We start from the raw sequence: 26,833 nt of genomic DNA on the forward strand, positions 1-26,833 counted from the left end.
AAACTAATATTCTTAATAAAATTACATATTGGGAATAAAGGTAAACATACCAATATCAAATAAACAGAAAATCACAAGGAAACAAGTACAAAGGGTCAATAGGCGTTTGAAGAGGTTATTCACTCATAATCAAAGAAGTGTGAGTTCCAGTGACACTGACATACTATTATTTCCCTACCGGACTGGTAAAGGTTTGGTAAGTGACTATATCCACCGTTAGTGAGGTTGCAGGGAACAGGGCAATCTCAAGCCTGCAAACAGGAGGGGGCGAAGTTTAGTACAAACTCTTCTCAGGGCAGTTGGCAACATATATCAAAATTCTTAAAGAGAGCCAAGCAATTTCCTTCTTGGATTTTATCCCAAGGAAATAGCCATAGGTGTGTGCAAAATTTAGCAACAGGAATGCCTACTGCAACATTATTTACAATAAAGAATGGGAACAAATGAAATAATTCGTGTAAAGAGTCAGGCTACCAAGTGAGAGTCCATCCACATAATGAAGATGCTGTTGAAAAAGTCCAAGTGACACCCACACAAAACGTTTCGCTCATGATCGAGTTAAGTGAAATAGCACAAGAGGCAAAAAGGTGTGTCTGATATGCTACCATTTGTGACAAAAGAATATATACACATATATTTGAAAATGCATCAATGTTTCTGAAAGGATATACAGTACAAGTATTTGGAGGGAAACTAGATGCTGGCAGACAGGGTGGGAAGGAGATTGAATTCTTACTCTAGAGCTTTGTGTCCTTTTTGAATTTCATTACCTGTGTGTGTCTTACATATTCTAAAATATAAATACACATTTTGAAAAGTAAGTTACTAAAGAGTATTTACAGTGTAATCCAGTTTTTGTTAAAAACAAAACAAAACAAGCCCTGCATGTGCATGTGAACATTTATACCCCAAAGAACTGAAAGAGAAGTCTAAAAGGACAGTGATGTTTGTCTTGGGTGGTAGGATGACGGGCTGGAGTTTGTCTCCCCACCCCCCACCCCCCGCTAAATTTCTACAATACACATGTGAGGCTTTCATAACAATAACAAGAAAAGTATAATTTTTTTCCCCGAAGAGTCTATCACAAAAGTCCAAGCAGGAGATGACACAGCAGGTCAGATCCAGGATTAGTGCTCCAGGTCAGCAGTGACGTCTGCAAACAAAGGGTGTCATGAAATCACAGTCCGTGTTTTGAGGAGGGATGGGGGGGCAGGAAGCTGAAGTCGTCTAAGGTGAATAGACCTGATCTTGCTTAACAGCTTTCTGAAATTTTTGTTGGACAAAATGCACAGCAATTTCACCCTCCACCCCAAATATCAGACAACACTCCTGGGCAAATTTTTACTTTGGGAATCACTTAACGTTGGGTCACAGTTGAACGGATTCCAGTAAGCAAGTGTACGCGAACCACCAGACAGGCAGGGAATCTGTGCTCAGCGCTGTGCTCATCTAGTTCCGGGTTTCCACCTTCCTCTTTAGAAGGATGGTGACGATCTTATCCCCCTCTGTCCAGCTCTGCCCCAACTTACTCATTGAGGCAAGACCTCTCTCCTGCTCTGGTTTGGGGATAGTTAGTACGAGTCCTTCCTGATGGCATGAAGACAAAAGGAAGACCCTGCTGGTTTGAACCGGTTCTGCCTCCCCCCTCTGAACTCACCGGCATCCTTCAGACCCTGGCAAGCAGTTTGCCAACTCGCAAGCTTCCTGGGCTGGAGGCTTGGGAACGGGGGAGACTTGCACATATGCCTTTGCTGTGTCTGACGCAGGATGGTTCTGAGTTGGGTAAATGTGAACCCGTTCTGGAAGAAAAGGGCAGAGGGAAGGATCTAGTGGGGAGTGGGGGGAGAATGTGGCAGTGATACCAGCATTTTCCTTTTCCTCTTCCCCAGAAGTGAGCTATAGACAGGCAACTGCGGGGCCCCTGGGTATTTCTAGCACCTTCTTAACACCCCTGTTGGAAGCCTTTCAGCAGCTATGGGACTATAACCTGGACTGCTGGCTTCTGGGCCTCTCAGCAGTGATTGGATCCTGCAGGGGTGGAGTCTCTGATTGCACAAAGAACCCATAATTAACTTTGTGTTTCCTTTCGATCTCTACCTATAATTGTGAACCTTCCCCAAGGCTGGGGAAATGGAGGGTGGGTTTGGATATGCGCTGACATCAGAAAGTACAATGAATCATACACAGAAGTAACTGCTAGGTCTCAGCTGTCTTTTCTGGCCTGTCACTGCCTTGACCACTAAGGAGTTGGTGTTAGGGACCTTTTTAAACCTTGGGCTAAATACAGAGGCAGCCCATATACCATTATTGGCCTAGTAAGGCTTTTCAACGGAATACGCACTGTCCTACTCCCTAATGGTCGTAACAGCTCTATAGACTACTTCGTAGAAAGCAGCTAACTAGGGTAGTTAGCATTTAGAGCTCTGGGTCAAACAGACCTGGTTCAGATCCTAGCCACGTCACTTAAGGCCCTATCACCTTGGGGGAGGGAATGTTTCTGGATTTTAAGTTTCCTTACCCACCTAATGGGAATAGTATCTCAGAGGGTAATTGCAGGAAAGAAATGAGATTATACGTGTAAGTGTCTGAGGCTAGTGCATTTAATAAATGCTAACTATTAACATTATTGCATTTGTATATATTTTAATTTGTACAATCTTGTCTCACTAATCACACAAAAAATACACGAAAGTGCTTTGAAAAATTTAAAGCATCATAGAAATTAAAGGTGTCATTGGTGGTAATCTCATGCGAGTATTTCTCAACTCTTCCATCCCCTTCAAGACCGGGACGATGTCCTCCGTCCCACGGCATATTGCACAATGATCGGCAAACGATAAGCCCTCAGTAAATGTTTCTTATTTGACTAAAGCAACACGGCAGAGCGTAAAGAGCATAGATATCAGGAGACTAGGCTGGGCTAAAATTAGTTTAAGGCAGGAGAGCCAGTCTGCAGTCATAATTTATTCAGTCAACAAATATTTGTTGAACACATTCTATGTGCTAGATATTGAGTCCAGATAATTTCATCAAAAGGAGGCTCTACAAGTTCCCACAAGGCCAAGTCCCTGGCTAGTCTCCGCAAGGCCAGCCCACTCCAACGCACAGAGGCGGCAGCCAACATTGTTTACCCCTGGACAAATGGGCCCTCGCTTTGGGGGAAGCTGTAAGTAGCTCTGACTCAGAGTTGGGGGAGGGAGTGACAGCGAGGGAGTGGGCTGCTTCCAACAGAAATGACAGGAGCTGTTGCCTGTTAATTTATTTTTATTTACACTTACTGAGTCCACAGTTCGATGCCGCAGGCTAGACAATGCTCCTTCCCCTAGAGGTCATCTCCCCTCCCCTCCATCACCTACGTGCTCAGCCTGGGGCCCTCCTCACCCTGTCCCTCTGCTGTCACAGCTGCCTGCTGGGCGGGAGTATGGGAGAATGGTATGTGTGGTCACCCGAGGGCACTGAGAGTGGGTTTCAGAGGCTTGTGAATCCTGGCAGTCTCAGATCCCCGAGGGGGAGAGAAGAAAGCCAGGCCAAGACAACAAGTGGAGGGAGGGAGGCAGGGGCTGAGGTGGCTGCGTGGGGGTGGGGGGGATCCCAGTGTACAAATGCACGGTCTGTTGGCTTAACCTGATGCTTCTGGCGTTTGTCTCTTCCCTGGATTGGTCACGGTTGCCTTGAGATGCTCTGGTCTGTCCGGAAAGTGTGCAGGGGTCCAGCCTGTGGGCTCCGTGCCTGCGACGGCACATCTACCAGGCTCTGCCTCTGTCAGGAGCACTGGCTGAAGTCACTGCTGCATCAGCGTTCTGGGCCCTGGAAGAGTCCTCTCCAGCTGTCCCCGCAGAAGTGAGGTCCCTCTCAGTAGTGGACCTGCTAGAGAAGGGGTGTCTCCATGGCAGGCAACACACCAGGTTCCAAATCTGCCTCTCCTTCCTTTCCCACTGGGAGCAGACAGATTGCTGAGGGGCAGCCGGAGGAAGAAAGGGGGAGCCGGCAGACGTGGGGATAAGGGAGCAAAACCCAGGAGGGGCCCTTCGCCCGGGGGGCTGCCTGGAAGTCCGTCCTCGGGGGCGGCTGCAGCTGTCACATGGCTTCCTTCTCTCTCTGGGAGAATCGGCTGAGCTTCATCTCCGTCAGCTGGATGTACCGAATCACGTTGGTGTCTGCGAGGAGAGAAACACACCTTAGGGAACACCTGGTGGGCGTGGGGAGGAGAACGGTCGGGTCTACACGGAATCCTACTTAGGGCCACGCTTATTCCCGTCATCATCTATTTCCACCTCATTACAATCATGCCAAGTCCGGATCCTCGTCCTCAATGTGACAGAGGGAGAACTGAGCCCCTGGAGAGATGAAGAGGCCCAGGGAGGCCCACGGTTAAGGGGTGAGCCTGCCTTGGTGGCCTCCCTCACTCGGGGAGCGTCTACCTTCTTCATAAAATTGCCGTGAGGACCAAGATAGAGAAGTCCAAAGGTGCTTCATCCAATGAGCAGTAAATACTAACTGAATGTAAATGTTTTAAATGTTATTAACATTAAATATTAATGTTATACTTCAGGAAGCAGAAGCAAATACTAACACTCAAAAATGCCAGCTATAGCATCCAGCAGTGCTGGCAGATAGGACGCGCTCAAGAAAATTCTGTTAAATGAGTCTAGTTCTTAGTTCTCAAGTTGCTTCAAGTCTAGAACACATTTATATACAGAAAAAAAAAACAAAAAGCAAAACAGTGATACATAAAAATAAAGATATGGGCAGTCTTTAAGAATATAGAAAAAAGTATACATTTGGGTCTTTGCAAACTGATCGTGAAGTTCTTAAATTCTTCTTGGAAGGAGGATTGGATTTTTTAAAAAATCAGCCATGTGAACAACAATGGTAATACCAAGTTCAAATTCGTTGTTTAAATGTTACCTCCTCAAAACAGCATGGAGGTTCCTCAAAAAGTTGAAAATAGAGCTACCCTATGATCCAGCAATCGCACTACTGGGTATTTACCCTAAAGATACGAACGTAGTCATCCGAGGGGGCACGTGCACCCGAATGTTTATAGCAGCAATGTCCACAATAGCCAAACTATGGAAAGAACCTAGATGTCCATCAACAGATGAATGGGTAAAGAAAATTTGGTATATACATACAATGGGATACTATGCAGCCATCAAAAGAAATGAAATCTTGCCCTTTGCGACGAGGTGGATGGAACTAGAGGGTATTATGCTTAGCGAAATAAGTCAATCGGAGAAAGACAACTATCATACGATCTTCCTGATATGAGGAAGTGGAGATTCAATGTAGGGGGTTTGGGGGGAGGAAAAGAATAAATGAAACAAGATGGGATCGGGATTAAGAGACTCTTAATCCCTCAAAACAAACTGAGGGTTGCTGGGGGGAGGGGGATCGGGAGAGGGTGGTGGGGTTATGGACATTGGGGATGGTATGTGCTATGGTGAGTGCTGTGAAGTGTGTAAACCTGGCGATTCACAGACCTGTACCCCTGGGAATAAAAATACATAATATGTTTATAAAAAAATATAAAAAATTAATAAAACACACACACACACACACACACACACACACACAAATAAATAAATGTTACCTCCTCAGAGAGGCTCTTCCTGATCCCCTGGTGTAAAACAGAACCCCCTTTACTCCTGATTCTTTTACTCTACTTTATTTCCTTCCCAGCACTTAACACGACTAAATATTGTATTTTCTACCTATTTGTTTCCTGTCCATCCTCCTCCGTCGTGACACAAAGTCCTGGAAGGTAGCAGCTTCCTTTTGTTCCCTGCTGTCTACCCAGCTCCTAGAACACATCCAGACCTGCTCATGACCCATGTCTGTGGGATGAATGAACGGCTGAGCCGGTGGACAGGAATTTGAGCGAATGGTGCAGGAAATGCAGGCTCTGAGGAAGGGGAGCTGACCAGAGAAGTCAGAGCACCCTTCCCACAAGTCGCTGAGCTCAGCACCAAGAGTATCCATCTGCATTCTATCTCACCAGCTGGACTGTGAGGTCCTCATAAGCCGGGACTCCATCTTCTCATCTACATCCCTGGCACCCAGCACGAACTGTGGCACAAAACTAAGAACTCAATATGTATTTATTGAGTAAGTGGGAAGAGTTGGCTTCTGGATTGGGAAAAAACCCCAGAGAATTCCATATTCTATTTGAAAAGAGGTGCCCAAGCTCCCTGGAACCAAAACCCCAGCCAAATGCGTGGACTGTCCGAGCTCCTCATTTCAGGTCCTGGCCCACACCTGGCCCCGCCTGCCATGACAGTTGGGCGCCATGATGGGGAGGCTGCCAGAGGGACTGCCAGTAAGAAAACAGTAACTGCCACCTTACCTGTTGGCTGTCGGGTCCTTGCTTCTTTCAAGTAGTAGAGTGCTTTGTCATAGTCTCCAAGGTGGTAGAAGGCTACACCAGACCGGTAAAGAGCCTTGAAGTTCTCTCCTTCCTTCTTCAGGACTTTGAGGCAATATTCCTTGACTCGCTCGTAGTTCACCAGCTCAGCCTGCAGCAGGCAGGCTGTGGAGGAAGGAGAGAGAAAGGAAAAGGGCTAAAATACAGCAGACTCTGAGTGTCTCTCTTTGGTTCTTTCTCCTTGTCTAGAAAAGGTGGAGTAGTGCTGGGGCTTTATGTTGGGGTGTATTGCTGTGGGATTTGTCACCAAGTGATCTAGGGTTCCAGGACCCACCTTCATCACCAGCAAGCTGTGTGAGCTTGAGTGAGTTACTTAGCCTTGTATTATGTGTTGAATTTTGTCCCCTCCAAAAAGATATGTTGGAGTCCTGACTCCTAGTACATCAGAATGTGACCTTACATGGAAATAGGATCTTTTTTTTTTTTTTTTTTTTTTTAAAGATTTTATTTATTTATTTGACAGAGAGAAATCACAAGTAGGCAGAGAGGCAGGCAGAGAGAGAGGAGGAAGCAGGCTCCCTGCTGAGCAGAAAGCCCGATGTGGGGCTCGAACCCAGGACCTGGGATCATGACCTGAGCCGAAGGCAGCGGCTTAACCCACTGAGCCACCCAGGCGCCCCTGGAAATAGGATCTTTACAAAAAAGGTAATCAAGTTATAGTAAGGTCCTTGGAATGGGTCCTAATACAATATGATGGGAGTCTTTATAAAAACGCATACTACAGGGATGCCTGGGTGGCTCAGTCAGTTAGGGTCTGCCTTTGGCTCAGGTCATGATCTCAGGGTCCTGCGGTCTGCTTCTCCCTCTCCCTCGAACACTCTCCATTGCTCTTGTTCCCTCACTCTCTCTCTCTCTCTCAAATAAATAAATTTTTTAAAAAAACTTGTTTTAATTAAAAGAAAAAAAACCATACACTATAGACTGAATGTTTATGTTCCCTGAAAAATCCATATGTTGAAAGCCAGTCCGCAGTGTGTCGGTATTTGAAGGTGGGGTCTTTGGGAGGTGATGTGGTCACGAGGGCTGAACACTCGTGACTGGAATTAGTGCTTTTATGAGGGAGACCTTAGCGAGCTCCCTTCACCTTCTGCCATGAGGACACAGTGAGAAGACGGCTGTCTGTGAACCAGCGAGCAGACTATCCCCAGATGCTGAATTTCCTGCCTTGATCTTGGACTCCCCAGTCTTCAGAACTGTGAGAAATGAATTGTGTTGTTTGGGCCTCCCAGTCTACACTACTGACATAGCAGCTCAAACAGACAAACACACAGAGGTGAGACAATGTGAAGAAACACAGGAAGAAGATGGCCGTCTAGAAGCCAAGCAACGCCGGAGGCCCTGCAAGGTGAGGGAGAAGCATGGCACCAACTCTCCCCCACAGCCCTCTGAAGGAACCGAACCTTCCAACACCTCCGTCTTGGGCTCCTGCTTTCCAGAACGATGAGACAATGCATTTCTATTGTTCAAGCTGCCACTTTATGAGACTTACGTTGGGGCGACCCTAGAAATAAGCTATAAGAGGCCCTAACAATGCCAACTGTGGCTAACACTTGTTGAGTGCCCACTGGGTGCAGGGTGTTCGTGTCATTGCTCTGCTTGCATTCCCCGACATAACCCTCAGAACACCATGATGTACGGCCTACCGTTATTCCCATTTTACGGATGAGGAAACTGAAGCCCGGTAAGATTAGGTCATTTCCCAAGGGCACACAACATGACAGAGGCGAGGCTGGGATGGATGGATGGGTGGATTGCTTGCTTCTTAAAAGATTATTTATTTATTTATTTGTCAGAGAGAGAGAGAGAAAGCAGAAGCAGAGGGGAGAGGCAGAGGGAGAAGCAAGCTCCCTGCTGAGCAAGGAACCCCATGTGGGGATCGGTCATGACCTGGGCCGAAGGCAGACATTTAACCCACTGAGCCACCCAAGCGTCCCAAGGCTGGGACTTACATCAAAGCCGCCTGTTCCAGTGCCCAAGTTCTTAGAGTTGTTGAGGGGATTTTCCAAAATAATGGCCATGAAGTATTTAACATAGGGCTTGGCACAGAGTAGGTCACCCCAAGTGTCATTTAATATTATTATAATTCTTTTCAACCCTGTGCCCCTGCCGTGACAACTACGTCTCATTTTCTTCAAGTTCTCATTCATGCAAGTTTGTCTTTGCAGTTCCAGGGACCAGGGGCCTTCTGATGGGGCAAGTGCAAAAGCCCGCACAGAGCATACCTCGGGACCCTTGCCCTAGGCAAGAGGAAGCTGAGGCTGGCAGGTGCCCGTGGTGGAGCCCCTTCCTATTGTACCTCAGCCATCTCTGAGTAAACCGTCTCTCCTTGAAGAAGCTCTCTCTCACCAGTCATCAGCTGCAGGGCCAGAGCCAGGGCCAGAAAGCTCACGAGACCCTAGAGAGTGATGCCCCCTTTCCTTGGGTGCCCAGCGGCCTCCCCTCCCTCACCCAACTCCCCGCCCTGCTGAGCTACCTCCCCCTCCATGTGATCACACAAATGTTTAGTAGGCACTGAAGGAAGATTGTGTTATACACGTTGGAGGGATTACCAGAAAGGGGGAGGGAAGGGGCAAGGAAAGGCACCTCTCTGCTTCTTCAAAGTGACTTAAAAGAGATGTAGGAGGCAAGGGTACTTGGGTGGCTCAGTGGGTCAACTGTCTGCCTTTGGCTCAGGTCATGGTCTCAGGGTCCTGGGATGGAGCCCTGCACTGGGCTCCTTGCTCAGCAGGGGGTCTGCTTCTCCCTCTGCCCCTCCCCCGCCTCACGCTCACTCTCTCTAAAATAAATAAAAATCTTAAAAAAGAGAGAGAGAGAGAGAGAGAGAGAGAGAGAGAGAGAGATGGAGGAGGCAAAAGTGCTCTTCCCGCCAAGACCAGACTGGATGGTGGGGGAGAAGCCTGATGCCTGCTCCTTGAGAGGGAGGAAACGTCCTCTCTCTGGGATAGAGGCGAGTCACTGATTTAAATCTTCAGAGGTCTAACTTCAGCTGTTTTGATCCCTTAAATAACTTCCCAGGGATAAGAATCGCTGATTAGGAGATCAGCTCTTTCATTGGCCATTTTGGGGAAAAAGAAAAAATACTCACCCACATCCTTTTGGCCGACTGAGGGGGAGGTGAACCACACAGTCTCGGAAGTTGAAGATGTGAGAACCAGGAAGTGGAAGTGAATCAGCCCAGATCTAGAAACTGACCCATCAGGTTTCACAGGCCCCAGGGCAGAAAGCCAAAGAAGGAGACAGAAGCGAGGGGCTGCTACCCCCTTGGGCGTGGGTGGCTGCAGTCACAGAAAACCAGGATGTGCTGGCAACCGGGCATGGGGCTGAGCTGATGCCACCAGCTCCCTCTCCTCTCCTCCCTTGGCTGTGGGGACCTCTTCCCACCCCCCAAGCTGCTGGATCCCGTCCTGGGGCTCACACAGCTCTGCGGACAGGGAGAGGTTTCTGTCAAGAGCTTCCTGTGCATGGACCTCCCGGGCTACCTGTGTAGGTCTTGGCTCCAACACCAGCTCCCAGAGCTAAAGGATTTCCTGTCTGGGCTCCCATGTGCCTCATCTGCTGTCCTCTCTGCCCAGACGGGCAAACCTCTTCCCGTCCATCTTCAGACAGACACTTCTGTTCACTGACCTGAGCAGTGAAGGAAATGGACCTTTGTCTCTTTTAAAAACAGCTTTTGAGTGATTAAAATGAGGGTGGGGTGGTGGGGAAAGGAAGCAAAAAGGCCTGGAAATGGAAACAGATCCTCCTCCCCTAGGGGAGAGGAAAGGCTAGCCATCAGATTCTGGGAACCCTTCGCTGAAAATGTTTTGAATTCCCCTGTGGCTCCAGATCCAGTGGCGACGGGGCCACCTGGCAGCATACCGGGTTTCAGACCCCGTGGGAGGTGAGGCGGGCAGGTTATAGGGTGTGGGGCCCCTGCTGGCACCACAGGCAGAGCCCAGGAAGGTGGAGCCATCTAGAGCCAGCGTGGGTCCAAACGAGCCGCCATCCTGAAGGTTGCGTGCTGGGCCGGGGGAGGTTGGGGGAAGTCAGGCAAGAAACCCAGGGTGTTAGCCAGAGCTCCTCTGAGGTAGAGGGGGTAAGTGAAAGTCTGGAAAGCTACCCTCAGCCCCACCTGTAGGTGATTTTTAGGCATCCCTGTAGTTTGGGTGGGGAGCTATTTGGGGTCCACATAACAAGCCTAGGGGAGAGGTAAGATGGGACGTTTGTAGGCACGTCCTTAGAGTAGAGAAAGTTCAGAAGAAGAGGTTGACCAGCAGTCTCCTGAAGTTCCTACTGCACCCCTAGGCCCACTACCCAGGGCCTGTGGGCTGTGGTCCCATCCTCCCAGTGCCCTTGCTTTCTCTCCGCGGTTAATCCCTTACCCTGTGTCAGAGGTGGCGTTCGGTACCTTATGTACGTTATACCTTTTCACGTTCACGGTACCTATGAAACAGGTTCAATGTTGATCCTTCTTTTACTGGCGATGACACCCGTTCCAGAGAAATTAAGTAACTTGCTCAAAGTCGCTCAACTGGGAGGTGGGAGAATTATGACATCCACCCACTTCTGCCAGGATCCCCAGAGTGTGCTCTTGACTATGGGTCTCTGTGGGTCTGCGTTTGAAGCCTGCCAAAACCAACGTAACCCGTGGTAAAAGTCACATCGCCTGTGTAAACTACGTTTCTCTGTGCTCCAGGGTCAACAAGGCAAAAAGCAATGCCTAACTTCCCTGGGCGCTGGGATCAGTTGTGAACAAATACTCCCCTCCGTCCTAGAGCAAATGGGCTGGTGGGGGAGGCAGATGTTCCAGTATCTTGAATACTCCCATGTGTCAACACTGACAAGGAGAAGGGAAGAGAGGGAGCACACGGACAGAGGGGGGCCTTCGGCCAAAACAAAGTATCCCAGGAGGGCTTCGTGGAAGAAGTGGCATTTAAGCTGGCTCTGAGTGTTTCTCAACCTTAGCACTTTAAATGTTTTGTTTATTTATTTACTTATTTGTGATTTTTTTGTTTATTTATCTGGCAGAGAGAGACAGAGCACAAGTAGGCAGAGCAGCAGGCAGAGGGAGAGGGAGAAGCAGGCTCTCCGATGAGCAGGGAGCCCGATGTGGGACCCGATCCCAGGACCCTGGGATCATGACCTGAGCCAAAGGCTGCTGCTTAACTGATAGATCCCCCTACTATAAACATTTTAGGATGATAACTTTTTGTCATAGGAGGATTGCCCTGTGCTGTGCATTATATGGTGTTTAGCAACATCTCTGGCTTTTACCCACTACATACCAGTCATGACAGTCAAAAATACATCTCCAGATATTGCAAAATGTCCTGGAGGGGGAGGTAAAATCCTCCCTGAGAACCAGTGATCTAGGTGGAAAGGAGAAAACACTTTCTAGGCAGAACCAACAGAGGAAGAGATCGGGGGTGGGGGAGAAGGGGAAGGTTGACTTACTTGAGGATTTTTGAGGAACTATGGCTGGCTGGAGCAGAGAGACTGAGGGAAGGGTAAAAGGAAGGGAAGGTAGAAACGCAAGAGACCACCCGGACACCTACACCCTTCTGGTTCACGTTAAGGATCTGGGACTTTATTCTTAGTCACAGTGGAATGATGAAATGCTTTGACTGGGTTGATTGAAGCAGAGGCAGAAAGACAGGGGAGAGGGAGCAGTTTAAGAGGCATCTAGGAGACAGAACTGACTAGCAATAGGGAACTCCTGAAATATCTTCCCTCTCCTGTTACACTCATGTGGTTAGAGCCCTTCATCCAGGAGGGCTCAGACTGCCATTTTGGATTCACTGATGATTCAGAAATTTCTTCCACGTTGTTGTACCCTGGTCTGAATTTGAATTAGGGTTTATAAGACGACAGCCTATGTGCTCTGCTATATGGAATGGGTCCATATTTTAAAGAGTACTGGGCTGGGAATCAGGGAAGCTAGATTCTAGTTCCACCATTGCCACTAGCCCATAGTGTGAAAATCAATTTCCCTTTCTGGGCCTCCGTTTCCTTTCTATGAAAGGAGGGACCTCCACTTGGCTGAATAATCTCTACTCTCCATTTCAATCGAACAGCCTGTGAATACAATTATTGGCCACTGAATAGAAGGACAACATTGTTTCACCGGTTCCTCTTCAAAAGGAACTCTGTTCTCCCTACTACTTATGGCGTGGCATCTTCTGTTGGAGAGGGCAGTGATCAAAAGGGCTTCTGTAAGACAACTTTCTGTCTACATAGAGACTTTTTTTCTTTTTTTTTTTTTTTTTTGGCATGGCACGGATTTGAATTATGTGGTCTCCCCAAGGCCAGGCTCTAGGGCAAGATCTTCCTGGAAGGGAGTAAGGTCTGCCTCTGCCATCAGTTTCCACAGAGAAGGCTGAGAACTCAGGAAGGCAGGTCTCCTGCTGGATGGAGAGGGAGCTTGTTCCCATTCGTGGCCTTGACTCTGGGTATATATTTGGATTCAAAGATGCAGTCATTGGGTGGCAGAAGGGGTACGAAGTGGGGAGACATGTCCACAGTAGACATGTGAAGATGGGCCTGGGCTCCCAGACAACCACACCCACAAGCCCTTTTGAAAGAAATGTTATGGACCTTCTGGTCTCTGGGTCTTCTGACATGTTTAAATAAATGCTACAGCCTGGAACCAGCTGAGCCATGGAGGATTCAGACAAGTTGCTAGTCATGGCTGGGAAGAAGGACTAGAAGAGAAAAGCCTTCCCCAGGCCTACAGTGGTGACAGAAGCAGTGGACAGTGCAAGTTACAAGAGAAAAGTACATTTGGGGGACCAGAATTGGACTGCCAGTGTCCAACCATCCTCGCACGTGGAGATTCCTCTTCCACGGTCAACTTTGGGTGGTTAGGGTACGGTTTTATAAAAGGAGCCCACAGGCTTTCTTAGCTCTACAAAGGGATCTGTGGTAGGAAAAAATCAGAGACTCAGCAACTGAAAGAATCCCACTGCACGGTTGTGTGCTCGGGACAGTGGAAATCCTATGTTGGACGTTCCCCAAACAACCACACTGAGACCTCAGGCTAAAACAGGTCAGGTTCTACTGGCTCTGGCACCTGTTCTGTTTTTGTTTTTCCTGGTGCACGCAGGGCATTGTGACTGCCTGGGCAAGGTGCCACTCGCTGGCAGGAGATGAAGGGACACTGGATGAGACGGGGAGAACAAGTTCATACAAACGCTGGATTTCTTCCTCCGGTGATTTGCTACAGTTTGCCCATACCGGCTGTCCAGAAGGGAAGCATGGGCTGGATGTGGGGGAAGGAAAGGCCAGATTGGGGCCAGGAGTGAGAAGAAGGAGGTTGCCTCACTTTATGGGTTGAATTGTGTCGTCCCCAAAAGAGATGTTGACATCCTCATCCTCAGTATCTAGAATTTGATCCTACTTGGAGAAAGGGTCTTTGCAGAGATCATGAAGTCACCATGAGGTCACTAGAATGGGCTCTAAATTCAATACAGCTGATGTCTTTATAAAAAGGAGAAATTTGGACACAGAGATGGACACACACTTAAGAAGGATGATGTGAAAAGACACAGTGAGAAAGCAGCCATGTACAAGCCAAGGAACCCAGGCCACCAGAAGCTAGGAGAGAGGCATGGAACAGACTCTCCTTCACAGCTGGCAGAAGGAACCAATGCTACCCAAACCCTGACCTTGGACTCCTAGCCTCCAGAACTGGGATAGTTACAGACACCCTTGGGAAACTAACACACCTTGCTGGTCATTCCTTTGAGAGGCGGGCTCGGCAAGTGTCTATCACATTACTGGGGGAAAATTTCCATGAAGGGGACAAAATTATTTGGTTTTCATATTTATTTTAAGGGGCATTTGCATAGTCGTAAAGTGGATGGAGTTTGGTGAACAGAGGTGACACTGGGCATATCTAACAACTGGGATAGGTCACAGCCAAACCGAAGAGGCAAGGAGTATCAAGCCAGTTTCGGAGTGTCCTGGCTGAACTTCAAACGTTGGGTCTGGAGATACAGTCCCGGGGCGCCGTCCAAGCTCTGCCACCTACCAGCCCGGGCCCTTGGGCGTGTCGCTTCATGTCCCTCGGCCTCAGTCTTCTCGTGTATTAAATGGAGATAATAATACCTATTTTGTGGGAACTCTTGTGATGATAAAATGAGATAATTAATGTATGTTCTATGCTTCACACAGTGCTGGGCACAGAAACGGGTTCTCTTTAGGAACCCATTAGTCAAATACGGTTTCCCCAGCAACACGCACATTCACCAGAGAAAATTTCCATTTTGAGTCCTACACAGAGTGTATGACACATACATGGAGCTAGAGCTTGATTTTAAGTAGATTTTCAAGACTAGGTCAGAGACACAGTGGAGGGTGATCTAGAGGGTCTTTCTGCGGCAGAGCAATGGGAATGTGACCTGGGCAGCGAGAGGACAGGAATCTTCCTCCTGAGGCTCCACGTCCAGGTCTGCCATGGCCCACCCCATGCCACCTTTCCCTGAGAGCGCAATTTTCCCCTCTGTGTACACAAATGCTTGCATTCAGAGTTCTGAAAACAACTCTCTTCTTTGGATTTCTCATTTTTGTTTCATGGTCAGGGATGTACACAAACTCACACTTGCTCTGAGTGTTTCCCAAACGTAGGTTGGATGCTTGGTTTTCCCTAACCCTTTTCCTTTTTGAAGGTGTGTTTTCTCTACTGGAAGCAGCTGGGGAGATGCAGAGAACATTACAGAAGGAGCTTTGCAGCCAGGAAAGGGGGCTTAAAGGAAAGAATGGCGTGGGGCTCGGGGGTATTTTCTTCTCACACATGAGCCGGCCTCTGAGTCAACAAGCCCTTTACACCCCCAAACAGCAAACAGGAGTGCTGCCTGCACCTGTTCTCTTGCTGCCCATAGAGGAACTGGTTCCCCAGGCAGCATCTGGCTGACAGCTTTATGGATGGGGAGGGGATGGACCCAAAGTAGCTGAGCTCCTCTGGGGTCCTAATAATTCAGGAGAACTAGGAGCTCAAAACGCCAGCAGTGGCAGGAAAATGAATAGGCCTGGTTCCCCACTCTGTAGGGCTTTAGAGAGTCTGGGAGGGAAAGAGGGAAGAAGTATTTTTAGCAGAGAAGTTGCTGGCCAGTTTCGGTGCCTCTGAGCTAGTTGATTAGAGACAATGTCCCTGGCATTGGCATTCATGTGTGTGTCCTTGGGTTAAAACACTTCACCTCTCTGGATTTCGACTTTCTAGTGCATAAGCATAAAAATAACTATGGTGGCTATCTACCTTTTCCTTGAAGGCTTGCTGGCAGGACGCAGTAAGTCTGACATCTGGTGAGAACCCTACAGACAAATGTTTGATGTTAAATCATCCATGGAAACGTGTATAACATAGAGATCCTAGACCTCATGCCCAACGATGAAGATTCCAAAGGGCCAGGGTGGAGGCCAGTAATACACATTTTTAAGAAGTCCCCAGTGGGCGTCTGTAGGGGCCTTTACCTCCCGAACTGGTACTTTATATTCTAGCATTTTGGATGTAGGTGTCTTAAGGACCACGCAGTTGGTTAAACCAACTGTGAGAGCCCAGGAAAGCTGTGAGCAGCTTCAGGGTTACCCACAAGGCCAAACAGGTCCCAGATGGCCAAGTCCTAGAGCTGGAAAAAAATCTGCACATGTGGGAAAAACAACAGTTCTCAGACAGATGATCAGCTTGTGACATTTTGGGGTTTTTCTCTTCTTAGTGATTAGAGACTTCTGCCTGGAGAACAGCAGCCTAGACCAGGGAAACAGGGAAACAGAGCAGAAGGCCTGAGATGCTCCAGGGTGAGCTCAAGAGAATTTGGTCCTGTAGGCCATGTTCATCCATCCCTCCAGACGAATAAGAACAGATAAGTTTTATTAAGCCTAAATGGACCAGGCACTATTCTAAGCATTAATTCATTTCATCTTGACCACAACCTAGGGGTAGACTCTAGTATCTCACCCATTTTCTAGGTGGGGAAACGGAGGCTTAAGGAAGTTCAGTCACTTGTTCAAGGTCACAAAGTGACTAAGTGTTTGGGTTAGGATTTGAACCTAAGCCATCTGGCTCCTGAGACTGTGCCCCTAAAGCACTGGACCCAGTGTTCCCCCCAGGATGCTCAACTGCCTAGAATGCATTCAAACTCATGTCCTTCACGGACAGATTCGAGCGGTGAGGTCTACTTCTCGTGAGGCGCGAGCGTGAGGTCCTGGTGGTGCCAGACTGTGCTCACTTCACATGTAGATTTCTCATCTGGAAGCTTCCTATGTAACTCTCTAGGACCCTCTACCCTCCTTGTTTCTCTGCATCGAAGAGGGAAACAAACAAAGAAAACCACGTGCAGGGTTTCCACCAAGGTTTTTTTTGTTTTGTTGTTTTGTTCTGTTTTGAAGTTCCAAAACCACCAGCATCTCCAACTCCATCCAGAGTCTACGGGTTATCCTCATAGGGCTGACACGACAAGTCTCGGGTTTCTTCCTGAAACAATCCCCACCTCAGCTGGTGTTCGTAAGACTAACCCCCACGGTCTGATTTTTTTTTTTAAGATTTTATTTATTTATTTGAGAGAGAGAGAGCATGAGAGGAGAGAGGTCAGTAAGAGAAGCAGACGCCCTGCTGAGCAGGGAGCCTGATGTGGGACTCGATCTCAGGACTCCAGAATCATGATCTGAGCTGAAGGCAGTTGCCTAACCAACTGAGCCACCCAGGCGCCCAACGGTCTGATTTTTTAATTGAAATTTTTGTGGCGCTAACTGTAGATTCACATACAGTTGCAAGAAATAATACGAAGAGCTTCCCTGTACCCTTTACCCCATCTCCCCCAAATGGTAAGTAACATCCTCTAAAACTATCATGCAATACATTGACCACAAGATGGACACTCGTACAACCCACAGATTGATCCTTCCAGCTTTGCTCGTGCTTCTGCGTGTGTGTGTGTTTGGTTTTATCCATTTTATCGCATATGTAGCTTCCTCTGTCTACCTCCGAAGTTAAGTTACAAAGCAGTTCCATGACCACAAGCATCCCTCCCATTTCCCTTTTAGAACTACATCCATATCCCTCCTGTATCCCCAAGTCTACTTTACCCCCTGACAACCACGCGTCTATTCTCCATTTCTAAAATCTGTCATTTCAAAGTACTATATATATATTACATATATAATATATAATATATAACATATATTATATATTATATTATATACAGTATGAAGCCTTTTAGGAGCTGGCTTTTTTTTTTTTTCCACTCCGCATAATCGCCTTGAGATGCATCCAAGTTGTTGCATGGATTGATAGTTCGTTCCTTGTACTGCTGAGTAGCATTCAACGGCGTGGACGTAGCCATCGTCCAACCGTCCACCTGAGGAAGCACATCCGGACTGTTCCTGGTTTTTTGGTTATTGTGAATAATGCTGCTAGGACCAGTCGCAGACAGCTTTCATTTCTCTAGGACAGATGCCCAAGAGGGCAATTCCCGGGTCAGGAGGGAAAACGTTCGATCAGTCATCATTTAGCTTGGTGTTAGCTGTAGTTTTCTAGAGGTTCTTTATCAAGATCAGGTAACTTCCTTCTATGTCTAACTTGCTGGGAAATTATTGTTTTTCTAGTACCTGATGGTGATGGCATCATGCTGGGTAGTCTTTTTCCAATGAGGTCAGATCTACAGGTACCACCATCAAATGGACCATTTAGTTTTCCAAAGAATAAAATTACTTTTCACAGCCACATGCCCTGGTCATGCCCGTCACTGTCGCTCTTCATGAAACACGGCTCCTCTGCCCTTCCAGACAAGCATTTGTAGGGTATCTTATGTTTGTTTGTTTGTTTAAGTAGGGCTCCACCATGGAGCCCAACTCGGGGCTCACACTCAGGACCCTGAGATCAAGACCTGGGCTGAGATCGAGAGTCAGACATTTAACGGACTGAGCCACCCAGGTGCCCCTGTGCGGGGCATCTTTCAATCCCCACACAGCAAAATGGCATCATTGTGGTTTGCATACATTGTATACTCGGTAAGCAGCAATACCTAACATTTTTATATTGTTTAACAACTCACTTGACCTTCATGATGACTGTGGGAAATAGGTATTATTAGCTCTGCTTCCAGAAACTGAGGCTTAATGAAGTTAAGTGACTTGCTAAGGCCATCTGACTTGTAAGGAAAGGGCCAGGGTTATCTAAACCCAGGTCCCATGTTGGTTCCACTCCAGCTGAGCTGGTGGGAAAGAATGGAAACCTGGACTCCACGATCTAAAGGTCTTTTTCTGAGTGCAAGGCTCTGGGAAGCTCTGAGAAAAGCAGGAAGACAGCAGTATCTGTTCACACCAGACTTACCCTGCCTGGTGCCCAGACAAGAGCTCTCCCATACACTGATGCCACGACTCCCACTACCACGAGTCGTGTGACTCTGTCTAGTGGGCTGAACATCCCCTGACACCATCATCTTCATTACTGACCTTCTGCTTTTCCAATCCAGCACATGCTTGCATTTGATTCAAACAAGCACAGCCAATGATTTCTTCTGTTTTCTTTGTGTTAGCAACCCTGTTTCTGGAGATGTCTACTTTGCCCACCCTTTGAGTTCTTCACGTGGACGTCCCCAGCGGTCAAGGGATGCTGCATCCCTCTTGCCATGGCCACACAATGTTGGGCAGAGGCTCTTAGTAAAAGTATCTGATAAAGGTTCATTCATCATGGCCCATGCCATGGGAAAGGAAAACGGAGAGCGTTGAAAAGATATTGATAGCTTCCAGGAGCTCATCCTCTTCTTTTCCACCTTTTCTTGGCCAGCACTAAGGTGGCAAAGCTGCAGGTGGGAGAGCTAAAGTGGAAAAACCAATGGAAAATCCTATACATTGCAGGCTCACAGTGGCACTCCTTTAAGGGACATCAGAGTCTGCTCCACAGGACAGCAACGCCAAAGCCTGGGGTCAGTTCAGGTTGTCGGTGCTCTGGCAGCGTGCTAACAAGCTATCCCTCCCCTGTGGCCCCTAACTCTCCCTCTTGACCTCATCGTGGTAGACGCAGAGAGAGAAGGGAGTAGTAGGAAGAAAGCAGGACAGGATTACTGCTTATTGGAGTCTGCGTAACACCCCTTCGTTGGGCTGGAAGTGGGATTTGGTGGGGCCAGTTGGGTCACTGAGAATGTGGTGATGAGCACATACCCAGCAAGAGCAGAGATCCATCTCCACCTTGCTGACGCTGGCTAAGCAAGACACATGTTCATGGTTATTGGCAGGAATTCTCAGCCAGGATGAGGGGAAATCTCAGAAGCCAAATTCCCATCCTGTTCTCCTTTTGGACTTTAAAGAACGCTGTCCCTGGTCTGCTCACCTCTCCAGCCACCCCTTCGTGACCCAGCAACATCTCTCCTATTCCTATGGCCTTTCCCACCGTCCTTCCGTGGCACCAGTGCAAACGTCACCAGATACTTTGGGGTTGAGTTACTTAACAGGCACACGTGTCACCGAAAAGCACTTTGTGGCCTCCCTGTGGCAGCACCATGTGTAATAGCCGAGCGTTGGAAATAACCGAAATATCCACCAGCAGGTTAAATAAATAATGGGACACGGGTACAATGGAACATGACACAGACATTGACATCGTGCTGAAGAAAAATGCTTAGTGACACTGACAAAATGTTTTTAGTGGGAAATACTGGTGGAAAAATCAAGGTGGTAAACGTTTACACGGTAGAAGCGGAATCTTGTGAAAAATAAATGTGTGTTTGTATCACAGTGAAGAACTGTAATAGGAGGCATCAGAGTTCTTCTCAGGGAAGAAAGTATCCTCTTTTTTTTTTTTTTTTTTTAAAGATTTTACTTATTTATTTGACAGAGATCACAAGTAGGCAGAGAGAGAGGGGAGAAGCAGGCTCCCTGCTGAGCAGAGAGCCTGATGCGGGGCTCAATCCCGGGACCCTGGGATCATGACCTGAGCTGAAGACAGAGGCTTAACCCACTGAGCCACCCAGGCGCCCCAAAAGTATCCTTTTTAAAGAACACCTTCATCAACTGCTCTAGGGGGTGAGGTGAAGCTTTGAGAGCAGTCGGAGGCAAATAAGGTAGATAAAAAGATAAGCAAACTGGGGTGCCTGGGTGGCTCAGTGGGTTAAAGCCTCTGCCTTTGGCTCGGGTCGTGGCCTCAGGGTCCTGGGATCGAGCCCCGCATCGGGCTTTCTGCTCAGCAGGGAGTCTGCTTCCTCCTCTCTCTCTGCCTGCTTCTCTGCCTACTTGTGATCTCTGCCTGTCAAATAAATAAATAAAATCTTTAAAAAAAAAAAAAAAAGATGAGCAAACTGCTCTGTGTTTGAAATGATCTGAATTTGAGAGTGGAAGAGCCTAAGAGACAGAGAAGGGATGGAGGGGGGAAAAGAGTCTGAGAAGCGTGGCAGGTTGTTAGAACCTGCCAGAAGAAGTTCAGCGGTCCGGTCCGTAAGAAACTCCTGGTAGTCTGCCAGCCAAATGAATGCTAAGAAGAATTTTAAATATTCAGTTTTTGAGATGTAAACTCCTTGTGTATGCCATAACCTTCAGGAACTCTACAACCCCAAGTGGTGGTACCGGGGGTGTGAAAGTGAAGGGGCAAAAAGAGGAAGCCGAACTGATCGCCCCTGGCAACCCCCTGGGGAGAGTAAGCTGCATCCTGGGGGTACCGGGAAGGAGACTGGTGGTGGCCCCAGCACAAAGGACCCAAACTCCTTGTTTCCTAAATAAACTGGAGAAAGGTAGACCTTGAAGTGGGCTAGCTGATACATATTTATATGGACAGAGAAGAAAAGAGTGGAAGGAAATAAACCCAAACAGGGAAGAGTTGGCTGGATGGCTGGATAACAAGTGAGTTTTAGTTTCTCCTTTCAATTTCTTTTTAAAGATTTTATTTATTTTTATGACAGAGAGAGAAACAGTGAGAGAGGGAATATAAGCAGGGGGAATGGGAGAGGGAGAAGCAGACTCCCCACTGAGCAGAGAGCCTGATAAGGGGCTCAGTCCCAGGACCCTGTGATCATGACCTGAGCTGAAGGCAGACGCCTAATGACCAGGCCACCTAGCCGCCCCTCCTTTGAATTTCTTTTATCTAATATCTTCTACAGTTACAACATCTTACTTCTATAATTAGGAAACTATGTTAAAAATCCCCTCCGCCCATTATGTCTTCAAAGAGAGCAGGGGTGGATGGAACTTGGCATTAGGGCTGCAGAGAAGGCTGAAGGGTCTCCTGAGCAGAGAGCATTGCCTGTTCCGGGGGCCCCTGCCTTGGGAAGACCGGGGGGCCTGAGAGGGTCCTGGGCATCGTGGCAGAGGCACACCTGCAAGGGCGGGATTTACAAGGAGGCTCCAAGGGACACACCTGCTGGTGCTTTCGCTCTCAGGACACCCAAGTAAGCCAAAGGCTCTCCTCTTCTGACACCGGGGAGAAGGCTCAGGAAGTTGGCGCCACCGGCATGCAGCACAACGGGGCAGGCAGGGCAGGCACCAGGCTGCCGCCTCATAGCCTCTCCCTTGGATGGCTCCCTCTCAAACAGGCCTTACCTTCCCCCAGTGCCCCTTCCCACCAGTAAGCTTGCTTGCTTGTGAGGCTCCCCAGGGAACCCAACTGAACACACCAGGTCGGAAACACCCACACTGAAGGCTGTCGGGTTACACCTTACTCACCTCCCCTGCCCTGGAGTCACTGAGGACTCTTTTGTCCTCTTCCGTGTGCTCCCTTGCTTCCAACAGTCCCCCATAACCTCCTTTGCAGAGTCCTTCTTCCTCCCCTCTCCCATGCTTTGTTGTCTTAGTACCTTCCGGAGTGGGAATTAGATTTACAGAGACCATCATTTATGAAGCGTTTCTTCTGTACCAGGCCCTGTGCGAGGCATGTGAGCATGTATCGTTTCATGTCAATTACCATCACAATCCTGTGCAGGGCACATCATTGCTCCCACCCTTTACCAGAAACAAACTCCGAGAGAAGGACCTGACCAAGGTTAATGGTGGAGCCAATGGGAAGTCAGGATTCAAACCCAGACCTGCTTATGCTAAGCAAAGTTCTCTCCCATTAGGCCACATAGCTCTGCAGGTTTTCTGCCCGTCTGTTCCTCTGTGTTCTCTTTCTTCCCTCCCATCCTCATTGGCAAACTCGGGGTGACAGGCCTTCTCACTTTCTAGGTGTCAGGGACGGGTCCACACACGTTCCCAGTGACCCAGTTCCCTCCACAGCCCGAGGGTGCAGGCGCATTAGAGGAAGGAGCTCAGTTCTGACTCAGGGTAAGAGCAATAGGCCCAGAATCACATCCCTAAATGCTTGGATGTGGCTGGACTCCTGCAGGATCTTTAGCTTTGGGCCAAGGGTGGCAACTGTCTGAGACACTCTTAGCCAGCACCTGTTGCCTGTAACTTTTGGCCTTGACAGTGTTTCTTTTTTTTTCCTCCCTCCCTCCCTTCCTTCCTTCTTTCCTTCCTTCCTTTCTCTCTTTTTTAAAAAACTTATTTATTTCTAGACAGACAGTGGGGGGAGGGGCAGAGGGAGAGAGAGAACCTCAGGCAGACTCCGTGCTGAGCATGGAGCCCGATGGGCTCCCTCTCACAACCCTGAGATCACAACCTGAGCCGAAACCAAGAGTCAGACGCTTTGCCAGCGGAGCCACCTCGGCATCCTGACTGTCTGTTAAAAACTTTTATTTTTCTTGCCATCAGGCCTTCCTAGCCTAGTCTAACCGGCACTGCCAGGTTTCTGATGGTGAGTGACTGCCTGCTCAGAATCCAAGCCCGAATTTTGAAATAATCTGGAAATATTTAGCAGTACTAGGTAATATTTGGGGACATCAATTTAGATTCCAGAGCCCAGAGAATATTTTAAATAGCCCTCCAATCCTCACTCTGGTTTCTTTCAGAGACGCTCTGTCTGAAGCTATCATCCTGGGAGGTTGTGAGGTCCCTTATTTCGCTTGACCCTCCCTATTTGCAAGGGTGGCCTTGGAAATCTTAGTTGGGATGTTTTAACGATTGTTTGTCAGCACATACCAGTAAACTAGAATAAAAGCGAGCTTGTTGCTTGTCCCTTTCCCTTGTCCCTTTCCTAAATCCGGCTGCTCCCAGAAAGGGGAGCGGGTAGCTAGAAGGTCTTCAAAATCCTAAACAGTTCAGCCCTCGTGAGAGGACACTTGCATGGCACTGACCCAACCCCCACTGTTTACATTTGGGGCAACTGAGGCTCGGAGTGATGTGACTTGTCCAAAGTCACAGAGCAAGTTAGCCCCAGATTCTGGACTAGAACTCCAGTTCCCACTACACCTGTGCCATGTTTGAGGTGAACAGGGAAGGTTTGGGTTTGGGCTGTAAGGAGCCCAGGAAAGCGCACAGGAAAGATTCAGTGAATAAGCGAGTTGCCTTCCCATGCTCAGGCTGCTGTATCTGAGGTACCAATGGCCAGGATTTCAAAATTCAGGGGCCAGTAAGAATCTTGGACACTGATGACACATGGCACCCCTTCTTCCATCCTAGAGGCACGTCGCTAAAGCTCAGGACCAATTCATATCACAAGATCTGACCGAACTCCCTTCCCTGCCTCACTGCCGGCTTCGAGCTGTCACTAACGTACTACTGAGGGGCATTCTCCCACCGGGGGTTCCAGGCCATCAGGATCTAGCTCTGTGTGCGGACTGGGGTGGCAGGCACTGCAGAAAGGGGGATGAATCCCACTGTGGGATATTAAGAGAAACTGGGGGGGCTTGGGATAATTTTGCTTGACATCTTTGGTGTCACTGCCTGACCAGGCTAGTCAAGACAGAAAATATCTAGCACGGCACTAAAAATCATGTCTATGAGGTAGCTTTTCTTTGGGAAAATAAAAAGAAGAAAGCCAGATTATCCATGATTTCTCTAAGTGATAACCTTGTCATCATTTTTCTTAAAAAATAATAGCCATCATGCATATATAGTTAGAAGAGTCAAATACTATAGAAAGATTTAAAATTAAGAAGTTAAAAAAGACATGAAGGAACCTTAAGTGCGTATTGCTAAGTTAAAGAAACCAATCTGAAAAGGCCACGTCCTATATGATGCCGACTCCATGACATTCTGGAAAAGGCAAAACTATGGAGACAGTAAAAAGCTCCGGGTTTGCAAGGGTTGTGGGGTAGGGCGTAAGGATGAACAGGCAGAGCACAGAGGAATTTTAGGGTAATGAAAACACTCTGTATGATACCCTAATGGTGGATACATGTCATTATACATTTGTCCAAAGCCATCCAATGCATAACACCAAGAGCGAACTCTGATGTAAACTACGGACTTTGGGTGATTACGACATGTTGGCGTATGTCCATCCTTTGTAACAAACGTTCCAGTGGGGGAGGTGGTGCACGTGGGGGCAGGGACTGTATGGGAAATCTCTGTACTTTCCCCTCCATTTTGCTGTGAATACTGCCCTACAAACAAAAAAGTCTTAATAATTTTAAAAAAAAGTTAAGGTTAATTTATCTGCCCGGTCCCCTTTTCAAGTGAGGTTAACAGCTTCACTTGAAGGATTTCAGATGATCTCCCTGACACAGATACATTGATGCTAGCTTGTATCTACTCGCACAAGGGACTTGTATTAAAGAGTGGCCTTCCTTCTGCCTTTTCATGTCATAACAGCTTTTGGAGACTGGTATGTATCTGCACACACAGAACGACCCGATCCCGTGTAATGACCACACAGTTCAGAAAGTGTGGCGAGAAGACGACCTTTTTGAAGAGCTGGAAAAGACCTCGGAGAGCTTGGAATCCAACCCTAGTCTTTGTAAATAAGAGGACTAGAGCCCAAAAGAGAAGAGTCTTCGACACAAGGCACCAGCACCTGGAGAACTTGGAGTCCAAGTCCTTTTTCACCAAGCCAAGCTTCCATTCTGTTCTCAAAGGTAGGGATGTCAGAAGCAGGGAAATCTTAGTTCAGAGAACAGCCCTCACGTTCTCATTAGATGATTTTTTTTAAGCAAGTGTTTTTGTGTGTGGACTATGAAGAAACCAGTATTTGGGGGACTATTTTAGTATGTGTGTTTGAAACACTATTGGAGAGTCACTGTGGATAGATATTTAATACAGAAACTGGGCATCAAGCGAGTTTTCCTAGTGGATACTAACTATCCAAGTATGCCTTTTATCCCAGAATTATTAACATTGGAGGTGAGCATTTTCCTTCATTGGGCAGGTCTCACTTTTTATTTCTCCTCTACCTTTTTTTCTCCTATGTATCCCTACCCACTTAAAATGCTGATTTACACTAGTCATACTTTATAGTTGCGTAAATATATTCACGTTACTCCTCGCCCGCACCCTGTGAGTCAAGCTGGCATGATTATACCCATTTAATAAGAGAGGCAAACCAAGGTCAGATTAAGTTCCCGTACGGTGAATGTGCCACCAGCGGTCACGTGAGTCTGCCCCAGTCAGCATTCCACTAGACACAGGGCCACTGGTCTCTTTGGTGCTGGCTTTGGGGACTCTTTGTTTTTGTTTCTTGAGAGATGAGGTTTGGCCCACAAAGCCAGAACCTAGTACCAGCCAGTCATAAAAACACAAACGAAAACGTAAATATTACTTTCCAGGATGTTAGGAGAGCAAATGCTCCACACCACCCGGAATAATAATGTGCCCAACTTCATTTGGCATTAAAACGGAAACATGATTTTAAAGGATGGCATCCTCGCTCTCATGACATTAGAACCAACCAGGTCTAGAGTAATTTGGACAATTCCAGACGTTATCCATCTAGTGGATCGTTTCTCCTCACAGTGTCCACAGAGCGATTACTGAGACAGTAATGGCTGAAGGGAATTCCGGCTCTTAACACTTCCACTCAAGTTTCTCAGGACCTCCTAACTGGAATTCACACGCTCTAAAGCAAGGGGAACAGAAAGGAGGAAGAAGTGTGGTGGGGCTCCTGCAGCCTCTAGGCTCACTGGAAATCAGGACTCACCAGCTCCTCGCACTTCTCTGTCCATACAAATTCAGGTCATCTTCCTGGTGACAAAAGGGAAATTCTGACCCGGTTACAGAACGCAGGACACTTGTCTCTTGACCACCCAGAATGGTCATGGAAGGGGACTCTTAATCACACAAGACACAATCACAGTAAAAGGATGTTTGACCTACAGAATACAAGACTGGACGAGGGGCAACTGAAATGCTCTAAAAATGCCAAGGCTTGTCCTTGTTACAAGGGTGATGAGATGTAGTCTGTGAGATAAGATATAGTCTGTGTTGCCTCAAAGGGTAGATAGAATATGACTAGATCAGGGGCACTTGGGTGGTTCAGTTGATTAAGCTTTTGATTTCAGCTCAGGTCATGATCTCAGTGTCCTGAGATCGAGCCCCACATCGGGCTCCCAGCTCAGCATAGAGTCTGCTTGTCTCTCCCCCTCCCCCTCTGCGCCCCATCTCCCCCTCCCCCTCTGCGCCGCATCTCCCCCTCCC

At 47.9% G+C, this 26,833-nt stretch overlaps 1 protein-coding gene across 3 annotated transcripts in view; it reads right to left on the bottom strand.

The window, feature by feature from the left end:
• Window positions 1–847: 847 nt before the first annotated feature.
• LOC111148682 (tetratricopeptide repeat domain 9) overlaps window positions 848–26,833 on the bottom strand; it is a 31,977-nt gene continuing 5,991 nt past the window's right edge. The window contains exons 2-5 of one of the 3 annotated variants that reach the window (XR_002640711.1): window positions 6,347–6,529; window positions 3,625–4,157; window positions 1,658–1,799; window positions 848–1,153 (exon numbers count right to left, since the gene is read on the bottom strand). Coding sequence is in view for 1 of the 3 variants with exons in the window: in XM_022505457.1 (XP_022361165.1) it covers window positions 4,078–4,157; window positions 6,347–6,529 (263 nt within the window). In the remaining 2 variants the exon portion in view is untranslated. Of the gene's footprint in view, window positions 1,800–3,250; window positions 4,158–6,346; window positions 6,530–26,833 lie in introns of those variants that run through there. The other 2 variants (XR_002640710.1, XM_022505457.1) reach the window with 2 other exon arrangements.

The sequence above is a fragment of the Enhydra lutris genome, unplaced genomic scaffold (genome assembly GCF_002288905.1).
Source record: "Enhydra lutris kenyoni isolate GAN:26980312 unplaced genomic scaffold, ASM228890v2 scaffoldscaffold20, whole genome shotgun sequence".
NCBI lineage: Eukaryota > Metazoa > Chordata > Mammalia > Carnivora > Mustelidae > Enhydra > Enhydra lutris.